The 23,359-nt window shown below is 33.3% G+C and overlaps 3 protein-coding genes across 3 annotated transcripts; 2 read left to right on the top strand and 1 right to left on the bottom strand.

The window, feature by feature from the left end:
* The first annotated feature begins 6,298 nt into the window (after positions 1-6,298).
* LOC110730464 (peroxidase 19-like) lies at positions 6,299-10,920 on the top strand. Its single transcript, XM_021910266.1, has 4 exons — positions 6,299-6,885; positions 8,178-8,378; positions 9,664-9,829; positions 9,975-10,920. The coding sequence occupies exons 1-4, from the start codon at positions 6,541-6,543 to the stop codon at positions 10,385-10,387; spliced, it is 1,125 nt and encodes a 374-aa protein (XP_021765958.1). The 5' UTR covers positions 6,299-6,540; the 3' UTR covers positions 10,388-10,920.
* Positions 10,921-11,102: 182 nt separating this feature from the next.
* Positions 11,103-16,986, top strand: LOC110730531 (negative regulator of systemic acquired resistance SNI1-like). Its single transcript, XM_021910332.1, has 16 exons — positions 11,103-11,502; positions 11,607-11,673; positions 11,767-11,860; positions 11,955-12,038; positions 12,134-12,223; positions 12,924-12,989; positions 13,175-13,262; positions 13,353-13,402; positions 13,532-13,744; positions 13,836-13,906; positions 14,247-14,316; positions 14,625-14,690; positions 15,305-15,457; positions 15,735-15,868; positions 16,449-16,567; positions 16,674-16,986. The coding sequence occupies exons 1-15, from the start codon at positions 11,391-11,393 to the stop codon at positions 16,519-16,521; spliced, it is 1,431 nt and encodes a 476-aa protein (XP_021766024.1). The 5' UTR covers positions 11,103-11,390; the 3' UTR covers positions 16,522-16,567; positions 16,674-16,986.
* A 257-nt stretch (positions 16,987-17,243) lies between these two features.
* LOC110730530 (D-tyrosyl-tRNA(Tyr) deacylase-like) lies at positions 17,244-22,160 on the bottom strand. The gene is made up of 8 exons (XM_021910331.1): positions 21,866-22,160; positions 21,678-21,769; positions 21,297-21,363; positions 21,119-21,149; positions 20,895-21,035; positions 18,045-18,070; positions 17,870-17,943; positions 17,244-17,760 (listed from the first exon to the last, which is right to left on the bottom strand). Exons 1-8 carry the CDS (start codon positions 22,052-22,054, stop codon positions 17,733-17,735), a joined length of 648 nt encoding a protein of 215 aa, XP_021766023.1. The 5' UTR covers positions 22,055-22,160; the 3' UTR covers positions 17,244-17,732.
* Positions 22,161-23,359: the final 1,199 nt, after the last annotated feature.

The raw sequence follows: 23,359 nt of genomic DNA, 5'->3' as shown, positions 1-23,359 counted from the left end.
GGACTTGTCATCAACAAATGACACAAAATAGTGGTAACCTCCCATACCTTCAACTCTAGATGGACCCCAGCAATCTGAATGGATGTAATCGAGCACTGCATCAGTAATGTGAGCACCCTTGCTGAACTTTGACCTGTGTTTCTTACCAAACACACAATGCTCACAAAATTCAAGGTTGGCAACCTTGACCCCGGATAGAAGACCCCTCTTGGACAATAGCTGCATCCCCTTCTCCCCCATATGACCAAGCCTCATGTGCCAAATCTTAGTCATCTCCTGGTGAGATACAGATGCGCAAACCGCAGAACTAGGCAGTGTAACACCCTCAAAAACATAGAGGGTGTTCCTTTTGATACCCTTAAGTACCAACTCAGAACCTCTGAAAATACACAGCTCCCCATCTGAAAACACACCATTGTACCCCAAGTCATCCAGGGTACCCAATGAAATCAGATTCTTTCCTAAAGCAGGAACATGCCGTACATTAGTCAAAGTTAACCTCCGCCCATCAACAGTCCTCAACCTCATGGAACCAATACCTGTGACCTTACATGGAGCATTGTTACCGACTATAACCATACCCCCATTGCGAGGTTCATATGTATCAAACCAATCTCGACGTGGACACATATGGAACGAACACCCCGAATCTAGAACCCAGTTATCAGATAAATCATCAGACCTAGCAGAACTGACTAATGCTAAATCTTCCTCTGAATTATAGCTCTCATTCGGTTTCTCTTCAACTACAGCAGCCTGGGACTTGTTTTTCCTCACCGGACAATTATTCCTAAAGTGACCCGGTTCTTTACAGTAATAACATGTTTTAGTAGTAGTTTTACTAGATCCATCCTTGCCGTTTCCAGCACCCGACCCAGTATTGTTCCCCTTGTTAAACCCCTTATTCTTTTTAGACTTTCCGGACTTAACAAACAACCCACTACCATTATCCCCATTATCACTTGTAGCTTTCATTCTGAGTTCCCTAGTATGAAGTGCTGCCTTCACTTCTTCTAAGGTTATAGAATCCTTACCAACAACAAAAGACTCTACAAAATTCTCAAAGCTAGACGGTAGAGATACAAGTAAAATCAACGCAGCATCCTCATCATCAATTTTAACATCTAAATTACGTAAATCAAGCAAAATAGAGTTAAGTTTTTCTAGATGTTCCCGTAAGGAAGTACCTGACTGCATCCGGAGGCTAAACAACCGCTGTTTCAGTAATAATTTGTTGGTCAACGACTTAGTCATATACAATGACTCCAGCTTCAGCCACAATCCAGCCGCCGTTTCCTGATCAGCCACCTCCGTGATGATTTGATCATCAAGACTAAGTAATATGGTAGAGTGTGCCTTCTCTTCCATAACTTCTAACTGCGGGTCAGTCGGTCCGTCTTCTGACTCCGAAGTAGTACTCTTTGGAGCCAACGGACGCCATATCTGCTGTTGTTTTAACAGAGCCTTCATCTTAATTTGCCATAGCCCGAAACTATTTTTCCCGGTAAACTTCTCAATTCTTATTGTTGAATCTCCTGCCATTGTTATCTTCAAGAAACTCTCCAAGGATTGAACCTAAGCTCTTGATACCAATTGTTGTGCGACAGCGGAAGCAAAGATCGTAAACAAACAAGAAAACAATAAAGAAATTCAATGCAAACAATAAGAACAACACCAAGAATTTACGTGGTTCACTATCGATGTGATAGCTACGTCCACGGGCACCAAGATCGAATGATTTCACTATAAACTGCAAAGATTACAAAGATGATTCTTGTCTTTCTCAAAAACGGCTCTCCTCTCTCTCCACTAACCCTAATACTAATATTAGGGAGTTTTTTTTTTATATTAATCCCTAAAATAAAAGATACTTGGGCAGAAAGATAATAAAATAAGATAACTTAAAATCGCAAAATCCGCGTTCCGTATTTTTCCTTCTCCGCCCGGTCAGACCGGGCAAGGTCTGCCCGATCGGGCGCGAGAAGAAAACTCCATACGAATGCTTCAACGTATCCAACCCCCACCGCCCGGTCAGACCGGGCAATGTCCGCCCGATCGGGCGAAGGCTCGCCCGGTCGGGCGCGAGAGCAGCTTCTTCAACGAATTTGTCAGGCACCTCTTCTTCTTCCGCCCGGTCAGACCGGGCAATGTCCGCCCGATCGGGCGGACAAAGCAACGAAGTACGAGTCACCTAATACTTATCAACATTAACTATATATGGTTAACTCCCATTTGCCTAGTCGTTTCTTGCAAATTAAATGGCAAGATTCTCTGTACGCATGTAATTACAATGGTACCCCTTTCAAGCTGCTGAAAATGACGAAATTAACCCTAGATAAACATGTCACGTTTATCTTCGAGATGAACCGAAGTCTGCTCAAAACTTAATCTAACATTAATAAATTATATTGCTTATGAAACAAGCCGGGGTTTTTTCTACATTATACCCTTGTGTTTCTTTGATTTCAATATTGTAATCATGCCTTTTTATTGTCCAACTTACACCAATTAAATCATTTTAACTTCCGTTGCTAATAATCATTTTTATCTAGCTTTGCTTCTTACATCTTTGCTTCTTTTAGAAAGAAAAAAAAACAGAGAGATTAGAATGTTATCATACGTGGGTAGAGAATAAAGAAACGGTTATGAAATCAAGTCTAGCTAGGCCATTTTTTTTTTTTTTTTGGAAATAGCTTAATAAGACAAGATGCAAACAATCTAAAAATCGACACAGTAAAACACGTTTAATTAAAATGAAATTTGGATTAGGTACGCAAGCATCATACAATTGTACATAGCATATGAGTCGTCACTGGGCCATATGATTGAAAATTTTGCTATGGCAAAACATAACATGTAACTAGTTAGTGAGCTAAGCTAAGCTGCGCGGCGGGCCTAGGCAACCCTAAAACATTCTGGCTGAATCATGTTCCGGCACAGCCTACTTCTATGTTCATTCCATGTTTAAATTGAAACTGATGAAGTAATTAAAACTAGGAGAGGCCGCAAGGACGACAGGGGTCACTACCCTCAATGGTCAGAGAATGAGGGCAACCACTTGTTATTTTGTTAAGGAAGAAGATTCGAGTCATGGTGCATGCAGTGTTCAGGCTACTTTTACTATTTGATCAGGTTTATTAAAACAATATTGCTATATGGAGTGAATGATGGTCCTACGCCTTTAAATTATCTCATTCATAAAGGCATGCTCTCCAATCCCCACATCTCTTCTTGCATGGATGCATTCAATTCAACAAAATTTTCACAATTTATCAAAATTTTCAATTACCCTGAAAAACATGAAAGTCCTAGTCGGTATCATTGTAACTCAATTCTATGTTTCTCACTTAATCATTCTTTTTGTTAACGGACTAATTAAATTAAAAGTTTAACTTGATGGTTGAAGCTCAAAATCAGTTTTTATATACTTTATTACGCTCCCTGAACCCATTAGATTTGAAATGTGGATGTGGCTTGATCCGTTAACACTTTTTCTTTTTTTATGATGAGGAGGTAATCACACAATAATTATGATTGTGTTTCTAATTAGAAATATAAGAAATAATAATGAATGATTTGATGTCATTAATCATTATACAATTGTTTGATTGAACACAAAAATACAAAATATTACAAAGTATTTTTCAAGCGAAATTACTTTGTAAGTCGAATAATGTTTTATTTTTACAAGAAGTGTAAATAGCGGTTATATATTATGAATACGGATTCCACTTTATTGTTGGGAAAGTAAACTCAACTTTCTCAACTAAAATTTCTTCTTCTAATTTTTATTTTTGATTTTCATTATTAAAGGTCAAATGACTAAAAGTTGATGAAGAAAGTAGAGACAAAAAATGGAAGAAATGGTGAGCAAAAAGCTGGCCATTTGTTACGTAAAATATGAAGTAAAGCTATAGTTGAGACCATGTGCGAACTGGGACCTCACACCTTAGAATTTATGCACATCATAAATTCTCAATAAGTAACACAGCCATATAAACATCTTTTTATTAAGGTCGAGTTTTCATTTTCAAAGGGGGAAAAGAGTAGTAGACTAAGGCCCCGTTTAGTTTGATGTAGAATATTTTCTAAGTACTGTGCTTGAATAGTTGGTGGTAGTTCTAAGTACTTGAATAGTCAATGTAAATTTAAGTACTTTCTCTCTTAGCTTCGTGATATAAATAGTCACTTATACTATTTAAGGTGTTCGGAAAAGCTTACTTTAAAAAAAATGTTTATGTTTGAGATTCATAATGTATTATGCTTCAATTAACTAGCCGAATTAGTAATTTATCTCAAAATAAAATTCTTATTTCACCTAAAATTCTTTGTCTATGCTTAGCCTAAATTAACTAGTAGTAGTTGTTTATTTCACCTAAAGTTCTCTGCCTATGCTTCAATGTTTAGCATATTAGCAAAACCAATTAAACAACTATACTAGTTAATAATTATAATTAGTTGGGCGGCTATGTGAGCATTAATATTTATTCACAAGAGTATGTGAGAGAATGAAGACGAAAAGGACAATAATAGAAGATGAGAAAGTTATTAAATTTAGCTCATCTAATAAGCGACAATCTAATTCTGTATCTTTGATGAGAATCATTGACTATCAATTACTCTACAAATACCCGTGAAAAACTTAAAAGCTCTATGAACTTCATTTGATCATGTCAAGAAGAAGAAAAAAAGGTAGTACTAATTAGTCAAATAGATAAGATTAAAAAGAAGTAAATCATGATAAAGATTAATTAGAGCTATTTAAGTTGACTGAAAATCATAATAAGGTTTAATATGCTCAAATAAGTTTACTTAAATTGAAATGAGTTTAAATAAGGAGTAAATGAATAAATATTAGATGAAAAAAATACCATGACTTGAGTATTTATGCATGTAATAATAGACCATCTTGTACAAAACTTTCAACATATTTCGCTATATTATTATTTGCTGTAATACAATTCGCGGTAATCTTTGATCATAGATCGTATATAAAATCAAACTGACAAAAAAAAAAAAAAAAAAGAAAAAAAAAAAACAAAAGTTATGTCGTTGAATAATAAATTGTTTTAGTACATAGTACATATATAAACTATTAAACTCTAATTATTTATAAAATTTGTTAGGTTTAGCTTTAACGAACAAACTAAATAATACGAGTAACAGAACAAGTTGAAAAAGCAAGTGCAAGAATTTAAGTAACGTACTTGATAGGATCTTTTAAAATAGTACTCCGTACCTAGTTAGTAGTTACTTTTGTGGCATTCACGGGTAAGTGTTGAAGCTTGAAGTTGATTCCCCTATGGCTCCCACTACATTGCTTTCTGTTGCGCAAATGCGCAATACCATCAAGTACACCAAATTTATACCTCTATTTTTATTGTACATTTTTTTTTTTTTTAAGTTACTATTATTTATATAATTGAATACTTCTATTAATATGTCCATGAATCTGTAACACCACATCTAGTTTTGAATTACATAATTTCAAACAAAATAATTGATTATTTGATTATTTTGTTGGAAGTAAATTAAACTTTAGTTCTATACCTTCAACTTCTAGGAAGGGACCAAGGGTAGAAAATCGTTTTATTGATTTCAGAAAGATGCTCCTTTACACATATATTGATATATACCATCAAACTATCAAAGTGGTATAGATAATCATTGCATTTTAAGGCAATACACTTGAAAAAAGCCTCCATTTTATTTAATTTAATCCACTTATTATCCTTTCTTAGATGAACAGATCGAGTCTCTGCAAGATATTGGGGTAATGTTAATGTTAATAGTAAGGTTACATAATTATAACCATATTCAATTAATAAATTGACATTTTATCTTAGTTCTTATAACAAAATTTAACATTAACACTCTATATACTTTTTGTTTACACATACTAGTATTATATGGAGTATTATGCTTTTTTTTTTTTTTGTACAAATATTATTGTATTATACTTTGTAATATATATAATAATCCATATAATAAGTCAAAAATTACAAGACTATGGCCTTGTTTGGCAAATGGTTGTTGGCTGGTTCACTTGGCTTGTTTGACGAGGTATAATATATATGACTGTTTATAATGACTTTTGAAATTGGCTGTTTAAGCTAACTGTTTATAAAAGTGTTTGGTAAATTTAGTTGGTGACTATTGGCTGTTTATTAGATAATTTGTGGGCCAACAAGCCAAAAACCAACAAAAAAAGCTACTCATAGGGAGTCATAGCAGCTTTTTCATTTTGGCTTAAAAGCCATCTTTTTCACTGAATGAAAAGCCAATTATCAAACAATTTTTTTTGGCTGTTTGACCACATAAAAAAATCAAAAGTTAACTAAATAGCCACCAAATAGCCATTTACCAAATATGACCTATACATGAAATGACCGTCCTACACCATATATAAGTTAAAATTTTCGTTCATAAGTGGTCCTTACAATATTTTTCCATATATTCTTTCTGCGCACAAAATGACTCCTCGACATACACTTTTCACTTTGTCCTTAAGCTGCCCATATCCTAATTCATAAACAAAACATGTCCTCTCTTTTTTCTTCTTCTTCTTCTTCTTCTTCTTCTTCTTCTCCTCCTCCTTCTTCTTTTACCACCTACGTTACCCCTACATTATGTATCATCCTTATTATTCTCTTGACCACCATAACCACCTCACATTCTATCGTAAGCGGTCCGCCACCACCGGTGATCACAGCCGCTCGAAACGCCACTTACGGCCACCATCGGCAGCTATCGATAGATTACTACGCCAAGACTTGCCCTGAGGTGGAGAAGCTTGTGGCTTCCGTCACGTCGGAGCAATTTAAAGCTGCTCCCGCTATTGCTTCCGCCACTATTCGGCTTTTCTTCCATGATTGTTTTGTTGAGGTACATTATATTCATGCATAACCTTACATTATCTATCTAATAGTTAGAACTCTATGTTATAAACACACATGTAGCTAGGTTGAGTGCTACTTAATGATTATGATACAATTGTTATATGATTAGTAACAATTAATGTAATGTAATTCATTTTTAATACTTCATATCATATACTTTCCAAACTACTCTTCTTTTTAATTTTAATCCCTAAAATGACTAGTACATTACGCTCCCTAATTAAAGTCTTAATTACAAATTCGGTTTTACTCTTTAACTACTATAAAGCACGTATGTTATTCATATTTATATGTTGTGAAGCATTGGTTAAAATAATTTGCTACTTGTATATATGCTCTTAAAAAAAAATGCCTATATGGTTTCTTGAATTTGATTTAAGATATGTGCTACATCCATTTCTAATATTGCTTTCTACATAAGTTCTTTCTTAAGTATTTTTATATTTTTTTTGGTACAATTCTTTTATGTTTTTATACTTTGCTTTTGTTCCATTCCATTTCTTGTTATTCACTCATTTTTCCGCTTGTTGCCTCGCCTTTACACTCTCTTTGTTAGTGTCTTAATTAATACTTGTGCAAATAAGTGTCTTGAATATTTTGAAATTTTTCTAAAAAAAAAAAAGAATATTTTGTAATTTAGGTAGTAAATACATGATGATGATGATGATGGCCCAATAATTTCGGGTTAGTTCTGTTAGTTTGAGGGATGGACCAATGCATGTTAAGAATTTATGATGGTACACTGATGAGTATAGTGTATTGCACCGAAAAGGAAAACAATAATTATTGAAAACGATGGAAATTTATGTGTTCTTGTTAATGGAAAATTGACTAGTTGTTCCACACAGTAAAGTGTAATGTGATGCAACTCTAGCATATGCGGAGTATAAATGTATAATTTACTTGAACATGGAAATAATGGTTGTCCTAAAAAGGTAGAAAGTAATAATATTTTTTAGGCGCTTTTAGAAAGACCATGACAAATTGACAATCTTGCTCATCCCTTTGATCATCTAAACCCCCACCACTCAAACCCCCTTCAAGTATTGTGTGACTATCATCAAAATCTTAATTGTCTTATTAGCGAACTCAAACCACAATATAATAATTCGATCTTAAAATAATAAACATAAGTTGAACATCGATCATTAGAGTTTTATTATAATAATCGAGAATTATCAAAATAGATTATGTTCTTTTAATTGGTGATATAAAAGTTATAAGACAAATGTGATTATCTTATGGTGAGTTGGTGACATATTATTTTTTGGTGTCTAGGGATGTGATGCATCAATAATGATATCATCTAAGCCAGGAAGCAAAGAATTAGCCGAAAGAGATGCATCACAAAACAAGAATCTACCTATTGAAGCATTCGAAGGTATCAACAAAGCCAAAGCTCTGGTAGAGAGCAAATGTCCAGGAATTGTATCTTGTACAGATGTTCTTACAATCTCAACTAGGGATTATGTTCATTTGGTAAGTTGTCCTAATCTTACTTCTTTTACCTACTTGAGAACTAATGTGTCAACATTTGCACAAAAATTCCTAGAAGCAATACAAAATCAACGTGTTAACGAAATTATTCCTCCCCAAAAACTGAGAAATATAACAATAATCACTCTCAAGCCGAATTTCAGACTTTGGCTACGTATAGGTAACCTTTTCTAACCGAAAATGGATTTTGAACCTTGGAAATGATAACTTAAAGAATCAAATTGTGTTTTCAAACTATTTTGTCTTTAAATCACTCCAATTTAACCCAATACATACGATCTAATTAGGCCAATTATTAATTATGATACGATTTGATTTTAGATTACTTATTCATCTCCAGGTAAACCTCATTTAAGCTAATAATAATGATAAGACGACTCATCATTTTTAATTTGTTAAAACTTGAGTAGGACAAGAAAATAGTGCAACTCAAAGCCAACCTAAGACAATTACAAAACATATGCATGCCAGCTTTTGCATACGAAAACAAATTCAAGTTAAGATTAAACAAATATTCTCATTTGGTTTATTGTATTAGCCTGGAGATAAGACTCTTAAACTGAAATCAAACGACAAAATCAGGTCAACCTTTTTCTTATTTCGAAGAAAAAACCAAAATTAACCCGTGACAATTGATAAATCTTTCTAGATTTCTTAGCAAGTAGGACATATTATATTGAAATAATTAGTGCATGATGAAACCATATAATATGTGTGTTTCCTCAAATTATATGGGGCAAATAATTTCATCAGTTGGGAGTCAAAAGCTGCACAAACTGCAAGGTCAAATTGTGGTGCTTTGAGCTATGTACAGAACACTGCAGTTGGAGACTTGTAAAAAACAATTGATGTTTAATTAGCCAATAGCGGGAATTAATACATGGACAAAATGTAGTGGTCAATTAAAATTGTTTGAACAATTTACAAAGACAATAAATAATGAAAATTTTGACAGCAACAACAAAACAAAAAAAAAAAAAAAAAAATAAATAGAATTGGGATTATTAAATTAAAATTTCTCAATTTTACCAATTCAGATTTAATTCCAAGTATATATTATGAATATGTATACTCATATGTTAATCACATACGTAGTATATAATATAGTTGACTTGCTTTATATGATCTACTATAAGTTTTTAGATTGATTGTACCTACATGTGAGTATGTGACAATTGTTTTGAAAGTGGGAAGGAATAGATTGTATGACCCGTTTTTCCAATATATAAGTGTTATTGAATTATTGTATAATTGATGTTATTTACAGGCAGGAGGTCCTTATTATGAAGTGAAGAAAGGAAAATGGGACGGAAAGGTATCAAAAGCATCTCGTGTGCCTTCTAACATTCCTCAAACTAATGCCACAATTGATGAGCTTTTGAAGCTATTCAACTCAAAAGGGCTTGATATGGAGGATCTCGTTGTTCTTTCAGGTCAGTGGCAGATCATATACAGTAGTTATAAACTACTGTATGAGGTGTAAATTTATCTATATCTATTTCCACCATTAAACTTCATATTACTATGACTTTAATATCTAAATTTTAAAATTTGGATTTTTATTTGTCTATGTGTCAGGTGCACATACAATAGGGTATTCACATTGCAAGTACATTATCAATCGAATATACAATTACAAAGGTACTAAACAACCACAACCAAACATTGATCCGAAGTTGTTGCAAGCTTTGAGAATGTATTGCCCACATCATGGTGGAAATGAAGATATTGTGGTGCCATTTGATGTTACCACACCTTATACATTTGATCATGCATATTATGGGAATCTAGAGAAAAATATGGGAATTTTGATGACGGACCAAGCCTTATACTTAGATCCAAGAACTAAACCTATTGTACAAAGTCTATCCAAGGATAAGCAGAAGTTTTTCAAAGCATTTGCACAAGCTATGGAAAAAATGGGAACAATTCATGTGAAAAGAGGAAGAAAACATGGGGAAATGAGGAGAGATTGTAGTTCACACATGTAATTGGATTATTTTTTCTAATTTTTGGACGGGCCCATGTAATGGGATTCTATACGTATATCAATTTTTTTTTTTTTTTTTAAATTTTTGTTTTTGATGTGCAAATTTTCTCTCTATTTATTGATATGTCCAATATGAATTTAAAATAGTTATACGATATTGGACCCAACCAATAACTATAGAGAGTGGATATGTATTTGTTAAGGTAGAACAAATTTACAAATATAATTTAATATGAGACAAACTAATTTCTAAAAAAACTGGCTACGATGAAATAATCTGTAACAGATGATTAATTGGAGTGACACAACTAGTTAATTTGTCTCTAAGCTCAAGAGAGGGCTCATTTTCCATTTAGAACTTGACTCTTTGTTAGAGGATGTTTGTGTACTAGTTTTCATTTTATTATTGGTTGCACAATGTCAAGAGGGATGAAAACTTTGTTAGTTTGTTGCCCATCACCTGGCTAGAGTAGTGCATTTGTGTATCAAACAAATTTTTGGAAAATCATTATCTTAAAGAAGTACTCCACATTATCTTATGTACTAATGGATAAATTGTCCCTCGACTAATGAATGCACTATATATTCTCCTTTTTTTTTAAAAAAAACTTCCATATTTTTATTTAAAAAAAAGATTATGCTCTTATTAAATTTAAAACTGTAAAATAAGTCCAAAAGAACGGGACCAACATTAAAATACCTTCACTAGAAATGGGCTGATTTTGTATAGAATCTTTTCCACATCCAGCGTAATCATCAAATCCATTGTAGTCTAGTTGATGGGTACTCGGCTCTTACCCGAGAGACCCGGGTTCAAGTCCCGGCATCGGAATTCCCTTTTTTTTGCCCTTTCTACAAAATTGGCGGGAACATCAACCAAACAGTGAAGCAACAACACTCCACTGTATCTACCCAACGAAGCTTACACTTTGCAGTTTCCACAAAATTAGGGTTTTCTTCCCCAATTAGATCGAAAGAGGAGAGAGAAAATCAAAGCTCCAAAAATGGAGAAATTCAGAAGAAGAGCAACAACGACTAACAGAGGATTGGAAGAGAATACCATGGCTATTCTTGAATCTTTTTGCGCGCATGATTCTTCTCATGTTCATGATGATCGTATGTTTCCATTTTCTTCCTTTAATATATATATATATATATTTTTTTTTTTTTTTTTTTGGGATTTGGTTTGAATTTTGGAAATTGATGATTTGAAACCCTAGGTTTGGCGTTTCTGGAGGCGGTTCGTTTTGCTTCGATTGTTCCTGAAAATGGAACTCCTCCTACTAAGTACTTTTTCTGATTAAATTTGGTGTTAATTCATGTATATTTGATGATTTTGTATTTTGTTGTTTGAATTTTAATTATTTGTAAAAAATGTAGTAAAATGATGGAGGCGATTTTCGAGATTATGATGGAAGCGAAGTCTTTGGAACTTATTGTAGCTAGTTATCAGCTTCTTTGTGAATTAGAGAAGGTATAACTTGCTTGATTTGATTAGTTTAATCATTTAAGTGAGTGCATAGTTTTACAATCATGGAAATTGTTTTGTTTGATTATGTAATGTGCAGCACTTTCCTCGGGTTTATTTATCGAATGAGGTTGATAAGGAAGCGCCTTCCAGCAAATCTGCCGATCTAATTGTATTTGAAGAGGTATTATGGGGTTGTTGATTTTCAATTTTGAGTAAATTTGGTACTCAGTGATTTGGTTTTGAAATGTGGTGTGTACTTTTATATTGTGTTTGTAGGCTTGGTTGCCGTTTGCTGTTGGCTCTGACGTGGCTTCGAGTGACAGGAATGTAGCGAGTAAAGGATTTAAGGAACCTATTAGTCCTTCTGTGAGTTACATTATCCTATTCTTGTGTGTTTATTTAGGGTATTGCAAATGACAGTACTTTTCTTATCCTTGGCTTGATAACTTTTCTCTTGTTTTAAATTAATGGTCATGGATATTAGTTTTGGAATGTTTGGAATAGTTGTCACCTCCCTTAAATCACAATGCTTTAAAATTGGACTTGCCAAAATGTCCTCATGTAAATTGACCAAAGGGGAGAGTGTGTGAATGGCCTATCTATTATTATTATGGGTCTTTCAAAACCATGATATCATAATCTACAAGGTGTTGGTTTGATGTGGCAACTATTTCTCGTGTAGGGAGTATTTTCTTAGATGTCGCATACTTTTGTAAGGAAAACAATATGTGTCATAGTTTCTACATCGTACCATGCCTTACATGCCTATATTGTAATTTGGTTTGTAAGTTGTAACTGTTGTTTAGTTATGATTTGAGGGGAATGGAGGGGAGGATGCAGATTAAGCTTTCATAATTACTTTATCATGTAATTTTGGGTTTTGTTAACATCTGAGAAATTATCTATTTTCTTTATATATTATTTGCTCCACAAAACGGAGCTTAGGTTTTTCACATCCTCATTCCTCACCAACAACCAAGTTGTTCTCCTCACTTCTCAGTCATAAGCCCCTCAAAATAATTTAGCATAAGGATTATTTGAATCTCATTTTCGATTGGTATTTCAGGGATTTAAGCTTCTGTTGGAAAGTCTCAATGAAGAGGCTGAAGGAATAGAATCGTCAGAAACAAAGGTATACTGTAGCTATCTCACTCCAAGGGCTAGAAAGTTATGTAAATCTAGCTATTATAATCGTTTTGGATTTCGGGACCCAAGTGATATCATTTGCAGCTACAGAATTCATTTGCCTTTATTATTATTATTATTAATACATTTGCCTTTATTTATTTTTTTTTATAAATTAATTTTATGGTACAGTTAGAGCTCCTGGCGAAGATGTATTTGTTTCAATACCTAGTCTATATTTTTGAGGCAGACTTTTTACCTCGTAACCGTGACTTTCAAGGTAATTCAGAAACTGTCTACGTTGCTTGCTTTTCAAATTGTGTAGTTTCTTTTCTTTGGTGTATTGACTAGTTTTAATTTTTCGTCTCAGAGAACTCAAATTGGATTTCTCTCAAAGACTCCTTGCTTAATAAGTTTCTGGTATGTTTTTTGATTTGAAGATGATGGGTTTTTTTGTTAGTAAAGAATTCGTTTTCTGTCCACTGAACTACTCTCTAGTTTGAACAACCATTTTTGCACAAGGGACACTCATAGTGGATTTTGTGACAGGGGTCAAGGCAAATTAATTACAAAGACGTGGCAAAGGATACCTTCTTTGTTCTATGTAATTTGTTCCTTGCTCGTACTCCAACAAACAGTAATTCAGGAACTACCAAAAGCTCTTCAGATGATATGCGTAACAATAATGATTCAGCTTTAGCTCTTTCTTTACCAGAGGTAGAGAAGTGTACTCTTAAAGCTGTAGAGAAACTTCTTAAAATGGTATGCTTATACGCTGTGATGTCGTATGAAAGAGAGGTTACACGACAACTTTGTTTTAACCCTTATAAACTGTGATGGTTGTTGCTTCCAGATGATAAATCTTGACTTGTCAAAGAAGAAAGCAGATGTGCAAAGCCTCACTACAAGAGCAGATGGTGTAAGGTATCCCCTATCCTATTAAGAATTGTTGGCGAAGGCATATCCAAATTCATCAACAATATTATATGTTTGGTTCTAAAATTCATATGAGATTTGTAGGAAAAGAGGAAGTGATTGAAAAAAGAAGATTCTAAACTGTTCATGTTCCTTCCTTTTAATTTACTTTTACTATCTTTTCCCTTCTTTCCATTTCCTTTATTAAAACAATACCGAACAACCTATGAATGTAGTTTGTGCATGGTTGATTTCTTCTAACATGCCTTTGCTCTGCATTCTCTGGTGTCTGTCTGGTGTTATTTTTTATAGACATTATAATCTTAGTTATGTTCTGGCATGATTGCAGAACCCCTATGATTGAGTTGATAATGGATGAACTTTTTTATGACAAAGATCTGCTTTCTCCATTTCTTCAGGTATAGTTTCTAGAAGTACAAAGTCTACTCCCTATTGAACTCAGTGGTGCTGCTCCTGCTGATTGCTCATATTTCGATTTTAGGCTTTTGCTCTAAGAATTATTTTGAAATGGTGGTTTCATTTTTTATGACATGATTGGTTTTTTTTTTTTTTTTTTTTTTTTTTTTTTTTCTCTTGTCATGTTTAGATGCGCAGTTGGATTTATTCATGCCATTTTGTTTAAAAATTCATCATGAAAATATAATGGAGCTGAGCTTTTCATGTCTGTAATGTCTGACATTGTTGTATGTTCTGCAAACTTCTGCAGGCCTTCGATGATCCTAGATTGAAGCTGGAGATAGTTTCACAATACATCCATAAGTACAATGTCAAAGTAAGCTCTGTATCTGACTTGTGCATCAAGCTGCAAAAATAATCTCAAGTTTTCTATTAGTTTGTCAACAGTATACTTGATTATATATGTTTATCTAAGTAATCAATTCTGAAATTAAAATGCTGGTAGCATTTGAAGTGCATTGTAATGTATCTTTGTAAAGACTTCCAGTTAACAGTTACAAGTAGTCCCTATCATGGAGTATTTCTTCTTGCTTCCACAAGTCATTGTCTTTTCATACTTGACTTTGTCTTTTCTGATTTACCTGAGCCATTTTTTTCCTTGTTCCCTGTGTTATAATTAGCTGCATTAACATTATCAAGGGTCTTCCATGTGGTGGTGTAAACATTACATTCAATGTTGGACCCAAATGCGCCTTAACACTCAATGAATCTAATCCTTTTTCACCTTCTTCCATGTGGTGGTGAAGACATTGTATCCAACTTTGAACCAATATTCTCTTTATTGCTCAATGGATTTAATCCTTTCCCACCTTTCATTTGGTTAAGCATGGCTGTAATTAGCATTAACAAATGTAGTTAGTAGTAAAGATTCCAAAATCATTTAGTGTTCTATCCTCTTTGTTACACATTGGTTTTTATTGTGGTTTGCAGCCATCTACTCGCAAGAGGAAGCTAGATGACTCACAAGATGATACGGCAGTTATTGGATTCTTTAACTGCTTCTTGAATAGCACCAGTACAAAAGCCATTGTTAAGAAAGTTGGTGCGGAGGCAGTTCAAGTGATGTTAGCTCATGCTCTGCAGGTGATTATATTCATTACACTGTCTTCCACCAATCCATTATGGAGGCTATTCATCTTTGTTGAACTGTTTGGATATCTGTTTTGTTTTTAGTTATTGAGGAAGGTACTTTTAGATTAATATTTGGCCAAAGGTAAATTGATAAATAGGATTATATGGGGTGAGGTGGCAGTTGCCCCAACAAGGACTAGAAATCTGTCAAATATATTGCATATACTTTTGTTTGCTTGAAAGCATAATTTAACATGACATCACTTTATTTGAACATGTTTTTCTGTAGGCTTGCATGTCAATACCCAAGGAGCAACTTCATGAAGTAACATCTGATTCGAAAAATGATGCTAGACGCAGTCCACTGGTAAACATTTGCAACAATATCATTTCAGCCTTCACCAAGCTCAGGGAAACAGATGAGTAAGTTTCTCAAGTCTACATTCTTCATGTACATGTTTTTTCTATTTTATATACCATTGATTTTGCCTGATTATAATTATATGTGGTCTTAAGATTGAAGCATGGAACGATATTGTTGTACTCCTTTCTTTTGACATGAATACTCACTACTGTCTAGTTGAGTCTTATAATACCAATAGACAAATGATATGACACTCGATATAAAGGAGTGTATTCAATCATTCAATGATTTAAAAGTATAAAAGCTAACTATAATATGATAGTTCACTTAGCATAGAGTAAGTTAATTGATTGATTATGTGTTCATTAATCAATATAGATGATAAAATGAAACAAACAAAGATATAAAGGTGGTCAACATTTCTCACCTTTACAATTTTAGCTTAAAGACTAGACCTCACAGTCTGGTCAAGAGTTCCAGATGTCTTTTTCAACTTTCAAATATTTCTGGTTTTTCAATTGAGAAATTGATTTTGGAAGTACGCACCCATTAAAGAGCTAGTGGTAGATGGTTGCTCACCAAGCTGTCATGTTATTATACCTTGAGCTAACATGGAAATGTTTTACAATATACGTGCAGGCACTTGCAAATATTGCCTATTGGTAAGGAAGCACTATTTACAGCTGCTAGTGTACTTTCTACTAAGTCATAGGAGCTTTCAAATCCTTCCAGAGTTCACCTTTTTACAAATCTTGAAGGTATCTGCAGGCCAGCTGCTCTTTAAACATTAACTTGCTCACGCTTGCATTGCCTATTTGCCTGTTCATAACTTGCTTGTTTGCCCATTTCTTTTGTTCTGAGTAGAACATGCTTTCTCCTGGTCATGCAAGGAATGATTGTGAAGTTAATCGACACTTGTGCTTCCGTCCACCAAGAGCAACACTTTATGTAGATTATGTCAACCAGATTTTGGAAGTTACGGCATTTAGCTATCCAGTAGGGAATTAGCTAGCTTAGGAAGGTGCTTGTAAAGAGTTTTCATATCTGGACTGCAGCTAGGTAGCACTTAATGTGCGACATTATAGTACTAGACGATGCTACTGTATATAATGAATTTGACTAACCATTGGTTTCCTTTGCTCTTAGTTGAGATATCTAATTGTCAGTTATTTTTTCTTCTTGTGGCATCTACCAATTAGCATTATTATGTATAGAATTGCTTTGGCTCTGGTGTTTTGTAACAGGAAAAGAAAGTTCAGTGATTATGAGTACGAAAAAAAAATCAGAAACTTTTTAGTCTAGAAAGTTAAAAAACTAATCATTTTTTCCCAAACATGAGATTTTGGGGAGAAAGAAAGACTGCACGAAGTGTATAACTTGTTACTACAATCTCAAATGGTGCACATCAAAACTCTGTAGTAGGATCTTAGCTCGTATCAGAAAAAATATAATTTGCATAATTTTGTTCCTGTAACAATTTATATAAATAAGGGAAGTGTTGCCAATAACCATTGCAGGTTTCAGGAAACAAAATTGGCAGTGGTCATACAAAATAGCTGGCAATCAAAGCTGGTAAAAAAGTCATAGAACTGTGTATCCTTTTCTATTGCAATTTGCAATAAGGTCTTCTTTCGTTCAACCTATGGCTTGTGCCTGAATGCACAAAGAATAGCCGAGCAATATTCGGAGAAATTCAGTACAAGAAACAATCTCTACTCCCTCTAAATTTTCCTAAGTTGCAACAATATCATTCTCCCGAACCAAGTATAACAAACTACCCTGAAAACTGTTTAAGTGCAAGCCTTGCAACTTGTGCATTAGCTTCAAGAACACAATTCTTCCACCAAATTATGTTCCAACAACTTTTTGGTAAACACATAAACACAGGTTCAGCTTCTGATCCAATAACCATGGTCAACGGAGTTATGGTTCTTCTGCGTCATTGTTACTCCTAACATGACATTGCTAGCTTGTCAGCATAACACAATAATGTAACAGTAGCCCCAGATACTGATAGAGTATGGTATAAATAAACTTAAAGAGTAACTGGAAAGCCTTACTTAGATGTGCTTAACTTAGATGTCTGCGGTGATTCCAGTTGCAATGTCACTGGTCCATCATTAACCAGATTGACCTAAACATCAAGCAGTAAAAGGATAAATTTTCGAAGAAGTATGCAACAGAAACACAGATATCGAACAAACTAAATACTTAATACAAAGTAAGAAGTATTACCTTCATCATTGCTCCAAAGATGCCATCTGCAGTTATGTAAATGAAACAGAGCAAGTGAGATATTACATATTACCATACTATCAACCATTGAATGAGCATGTCAAACCCTAGCAAACAAATCCATTCTTACGACCAAGATCAGTCCTATGCTTTCCTTTTACATGATCAAAATTCCATTCTATGTCTATAGCCATCCAGATTAGGTTCATATTTAACATACCAAGACTATTTCAAAAAATTCAAGGGATTAAAGCTCGTTGAATAAGACCTTAAGAAATTTTAGTATGTATATTTCGAAGTTATATGTAGAGGGAAACTCGTGGAGAATCTTGGATATAACTTTCATCTAGCAAAGGAAGATATAAATTAGAGGATACTTTCAAAATGAAGGTTTCATAATGAGCCTAGTTATTTCCCCCTAAACTCAAACTCATGTCATTACTGAAAAACCCAAAAGAATTACCTAGCACTAATGACTCGTTTGGTAACCGGTCATAAACAATGGTAATGGGAATGAATCTGTATGTAAATTTGGGAAGGAAAAAAAAAAAAAAAAAAAAACCCTATGTTCATTCCCATGACCACTCAAGAAGTCAAGATCACCCCAAATTGTCTCTTTTTCTTCATAAATTTCTATTCCCATCTAGTACCATCTTGCAACTTTGCAAGTGGTAATGGATGGTATAATGGAAAAACATGAAGAAAGCACATACTTGGGGATTAGATTGTGTTCCTATGGAGATTATGGGTGTTTTCCATACTAATTTTCACTATAAATTCATTCATGTTACCACAATTATTAATGGCTACCCAACGGGCTGTAAGTAGACTTAAGCCACGGGCTGTAAGTAGACTCAAGCAAAATGCATCCATTAACAAAAGTAACAAAGCATTAGTGATGCTGAGTACATAAGGCCAGCCTGCTCATCTTCACAAAGAAAAACATCTACAGGTGAAATGATAACTACGTAATACACATCTAAATATCTGATCATACCTCAGTTTTTATCTGGTTCAAGATCATAGTTATTATAGGGTACATGTAACTTCACCTTTTCAACTGTAAGTTGAATTACAGCTTTTCTGGGCTGCGATCCATCAGCCCTTGTTAACACAGACAAACTAGGTACTTTACGTTACAAATAATAGTTATTGACAGTGGCGGATTCAGGATTTCTAATGAGGGGTATCATTTAACAATAAGAAGGAAAAAAAAAGTAGAAACGAGAAATTATATACTAAGTATACATTATCGTTTGATAATTAACTTATAAATTTTTTAATTTATTTTGGTGGATAAATATTTATTGTACAAATATAGAAAAATTTATATTATAATTGTCAATATAATACAATGATCAAATTAAAAAGTACTCCATATGTTCGATAAATTACTTTTGTATGTACTCCGCATCTATTATTCATAAGGTTAAAAACTATATGATAATTTATACTGTTATACTATAAGTAAAAAGAAATTATCACCCATATAAAAGTATAAAACTAATATGTAAATATATTACTTACCAAATATGTGCATTGAAAAAATAAGAAGTGCAATTAAAATGGAAGTATTTTATCAAATGAACAGGTCTTATTATAAAGAGAATAAGAGAGTCATTTTATATATTTTTTCTTTATATTGGGCATCATGCCAATATTTAGAAAATAATTAAAGTTTGAATATAAATTTATATTATTACTTAAAAAGCATAGATTTTACTATTTAAATAAAGAAAGATAGAAAAAAATGGATGAATACAAATTAAATATGCACACATCAACACATACAAGTAGAAGAAAAAGTAAAAAATAACAATAAGAAAAAAATAAAGTCAATAGAAAAAAGTAAAAATTTTTTTTTTAAAAAAAAAAAAAAAAAAGACAACCTAAGAGATCGGTTTTATACATAACTGGTCTCTTTAGGTTTAGAAGGGGAAGCGCGCAGGTTAGATATCAGTTTACTATGGGAATCATCAAAGAGACCTGTTATTTCAAAAAACAGGTCTCTTTAATTTTATTTTTTTTTATTTTTTTCCAGGGGTAGCAAGTGCTACCCTTTGTTACTATGTAGGTCCGCCTCTGGTTACTGATGCTGTTAAAATATGAGCCGGCGAGCCTCTTATTATCTTAGAACACTCTTTTCTAGAAAGCAAACATATAGACCCAAGGTGACAAATTGTTACATACAACAGTGTCATAGACTCAGAGATAAAGAGCAACCATACTCCAAATGTATATTTTATATATTAGAACACAAATCATGGCTGAGTAAAACCACTAACTCTTTCCTAATTACCCGAGCCCCATTGCTCCACTAGAAATAATTCAAACTTTGCTTGAAACTTTCTTTGTGGAAATCACTTAAGCAATGAGGCAGAAAGAATCTTAAATTGTCAAACAAAATTTCTCTTCTAAAACTAAAAAAGAGGTAACTAGATATCCCTTCAGGTCACATATTGTAACAGCTGGTAAACATACTTCCTGAAACTACAAGTTTGGAAATGTTATTGTATAATACGAACATTAGGATGATTTTTTTTTTTGCAGATGTACACGTATATTTGCATTCCACCTTTTTAAAACTATTGTAAAATACATTTAAGAAAAGAAATTGTGTTACTTAGAATAGAATATACCTTCAGTTAACATATCATAACAGTTATCGAAAAGTTGACAACAATGATCAATAACAGCATAATTCAAATTTCAATATGGCAAGCTCTCAAACAGGTGAAAATTAGAAGAGTCTATTTGTGTTCTTTATTAAGTTGTACTTATGGAATGCAGATAAGCTAATCACATTAAGAGCAAGTGTTGCACATTTCTCAGAGGATAAAAGGAAGCTACCTTTGATCGAGTCAGGGTTGTAACTCTTGCGAAAATTCTCCACCACAGCTTCGTAGAACGGTTTTGCTCTTTGTGGAGGCATAGCCACATGAAAATCTGGCTTGTTACCCTTCAATGTTCCATAGAGTGTAAATTGACTCACTGACAAATTCACAAAAACAACTTCAGTTTTCCAACACAAAACAAAAGCTCAAAATTCTAACAAAATAAATCTTCTATCTTACCTAATAAAACCTCATAATTTTTCTGCATAACCTGAAATATCACACCAAACCAATCAACAAACTATATATTATCTTCCAAAAACACATTTAAAGTATAAAGATATCTCAAAAACTAGAAACAAAACATTCAATTCGAAACTGATATATACATTAAAATGTAGAGGAAAGTGGGTCTTACACTTTGATCCCAAGCTTTACCTGTATTCTCATTTGGGAATAATCTCATATTTAACACCTTCCTGCATCTGTTAAAACTGCATTTCTTAGATTCATCTCCCCAAAAACATTATCATATACTCATACAAATACCCAACAACTCATCAAATTCATTTTACTATAAAATCATGACAAATCCACATTAATTGATTAAGTAATCCTTAATTAAAATATACTCCATCAAATACAATCAAATCGAGTGAGTGTCCATTATACACCCGAGTTTTGTACACCCAAGTCTATCTCGATTTAAATTAAAATAGCCTACCCGGGTGTATAATGGAATAAAACAAATTCAAATTTCCGCAAAAAATAAAATATGTCAATGTATTGAAACATGTACAGGTAATTGGAGTCGGAGTCGGAATCGGAGTCATGAACGCCGATGAGGACAAGAAGGCCAGGGCCAATCTGGGACACAATGCTGCCATCAACCTGCACAAAACCCACAAAAAAATCAAGATTAAAAGCGTCAAAAAATGAAAAATCAGCAGAAAAAGAGAATGAGAGAGAGAAAGTGAGTGGACAAACCTCAACGCTGGCAGAGGTGACGCGTTGAACAACAGCTCTCATTGCTCTGGTAATGAAGAAGGAAGTTCTGGGTTTTCGTTGAATTTGGAGTTGTTTGTTATTGTAGGAGTAATTTTTTACAAGATGAAGAGGATTTAAGAGGGATGAAGAGAGATTGGGAGAGTGAGATGATAATAATGTCATAGCCATGGGGGGTTTTGGTTGGTTGATTTCAAAAGGTCAAAGATCAAGCATTTTTTTTTATAAAAAAGATATGGGCTTTAAGTAGAGCTGGACATGGACCAGGCCGGAATAAAAAAGGTTCGACCCAAAATGAGCCTGTCACAAGCTTGCCACACGACGAGAAGAATGCCGGTGGGCCGATTGTGCTTGAACATTAGTTTCAAAATTTGGCGTCGTGTAAACCCACATATTTTACTACTAAATGACTTACCAATTTTATATGAGTTATTGAAGGGGTCTAATAACATGACATGATTTCCATGCCATATATAGCGCAAATTTTAAGCTGGACTCACGCCCAATCAGAGCTGGGTGGTCCCATGACCAAAAATGAACATATACTATAACAAAAATGAACATTTAGTAATTGAACATATTTGAAAAGTGGTTGGTCCTCCCCAACAAAAATGAACATTTACTAGAAAAAATTTGAACATTTAGTAATTGAATAAATTTGTTAAGTAACATTGAAACTGCAAATGTATATCAGAAAATTGAGATGAATATTTTGTTAAATAACAATGAACACTTTTTTTTTAATGAAAAATGAATTCCAAATCAAAAGAAAGAAATATCTAAAACTTAAAAATAACATTGCAATATATAAAAATGAACATTTATAATATAAGAGTAAAATAAAGAGACTATGAAACTGAAAAAAAAATATTGTACATCTAATATTATATAACTGATCCAAGGAGTTTCAGTATGAGTTTGTATTTATGTTGCTCCATATATTTTGTGTGGAATTGATTTCTTAATTATTCGCCACTGAAAATTGAATGTAGTGTATAATTGTGCTAATTAGTTAAGCTTTCGTAGAATTACTGAGATTTAAATTAGTTTATAGGGAAATGACTTTTCGATAAATGTTCATTTTCATTTTAATATATGTTCATTATGATATTAGTATATATGATCATTTACAATTCTTACCTTAGATCAACAAGGGTTCAGTCTTTGAGAGAAGACTACCATAAATCTGTTTACCTTCTCCTTTTAAAAAAAAAAATTATCATTCACATATTAATGAATGTATACTGGGACTTAAACAAATGTTCATTTGAATTTAAATACGTACATGTTCATTCTCATATCGGAGATATTCACATAGACTAGGATGATACATGTTCATCCTCATAATAATATATGCTCATGATTGTCATTTGAATATTATACTACATACAATTTAGCTCTAATATTGATAGATGTTTATTCGAATATTGATACATAGATGTTCATTTGGATATATGTATATTCACACATATATTT

The sequence above is a fragment of the Chenopodium quinoa genome, unplaced genomic scaffold (genome assembly GCF_001683475.1).
Source record: "Chenopodium quinoa cultivar QQ74 unplaced genomic scaffold, ASM168347v1, whole genome shotgun sequence".
NCBI classification, from domain to species: Eukaryota; Viridiplantae; Streptophyta; class Magnoliopsida; order Caryophyllales; family Amaranthaceae; genus Chenopodium; species Chenopodium quinoa.
The sequence above is the reverse complement of the archived record's forward strand: the minus strand, read 5'-3'. Positions and strand labels throughout refer to the sequence as shown.

What these genes read in the sequence shown, in the direction of transcription:
- LOC110730464 (XM_021910266.1), top strand. Translation starts at nt 6,541, where the DNA reads ATGTCCTCTCTTTTTTCTTCTTCTTCTTCTTCTTCTTCTTCTTCTTCT. An exon ending in TCCATGATTGTTTTGTTGAG is followed by an intron (nt 6,886 to 8,177) that starts GTACATTATATT and finishes TTTGGTGTCTAG; the next exon opens with GGATGTGATGCATCAATAAT. An exon ending in GGATCTCGTTGTTCTTTCAG is followed by an intron (nt 9,830 to 9,974) that starts GTCAGTGGCAGA and finishes TCTATGTGTCAG; the next exon opens with GTGCACATACAATAGGGTAT.
- LOC110730531 (XM_021910332.1), top strand. Translation starts at nt 11,391, where the DNA reads ATGGAGAAATTCAGAAGAAGAGCAACAACGACTAACAGAGGATTGGAA. An exon ending in TCGTAACCGTGACTTTCAAG is followed by an intron (nt 13,263 to 13,352) that starts GTAATTCAGAAA and finishes TTTTCGTCTCAG; the next exon opens with AGAACTCAAATTGGATTTCT. An exon ending in TCCATAAGTACAATGTCAAA is followed by an intron (nt 14,691 to 15,304) that starts GTAAGCTCTGTA and finishes TGTGGTTTGCAG; the next exon opens with CCATCTACTCGCAAGAGGAA.
- LOC110730530 (XM_021910331.1), bottom strand. Translation starts at nt 22,054, where the DNA reads ATGGCTATGACATTATTATCATCTCACTCTCCCAATCTCTCTTCATCC. An exon ending in AAATTATGAGGTTTTATTAG is followed by an intron (nt 21,036 to 21,118) that starts GTAAGATAGAAG and finishes TGAATTTGTCAG; the next exon opens with TGAGTCAATTTACACTCTAT. An exon ending in CAACCCTGACTCGATCAAAG is followed by an intron (nt 18,071 to 20,894) that starts GTAGCTTCCTTT and finishes ACATAACTGCAG; the next exon opens with ATGGCATCTTTGGAGCAATG.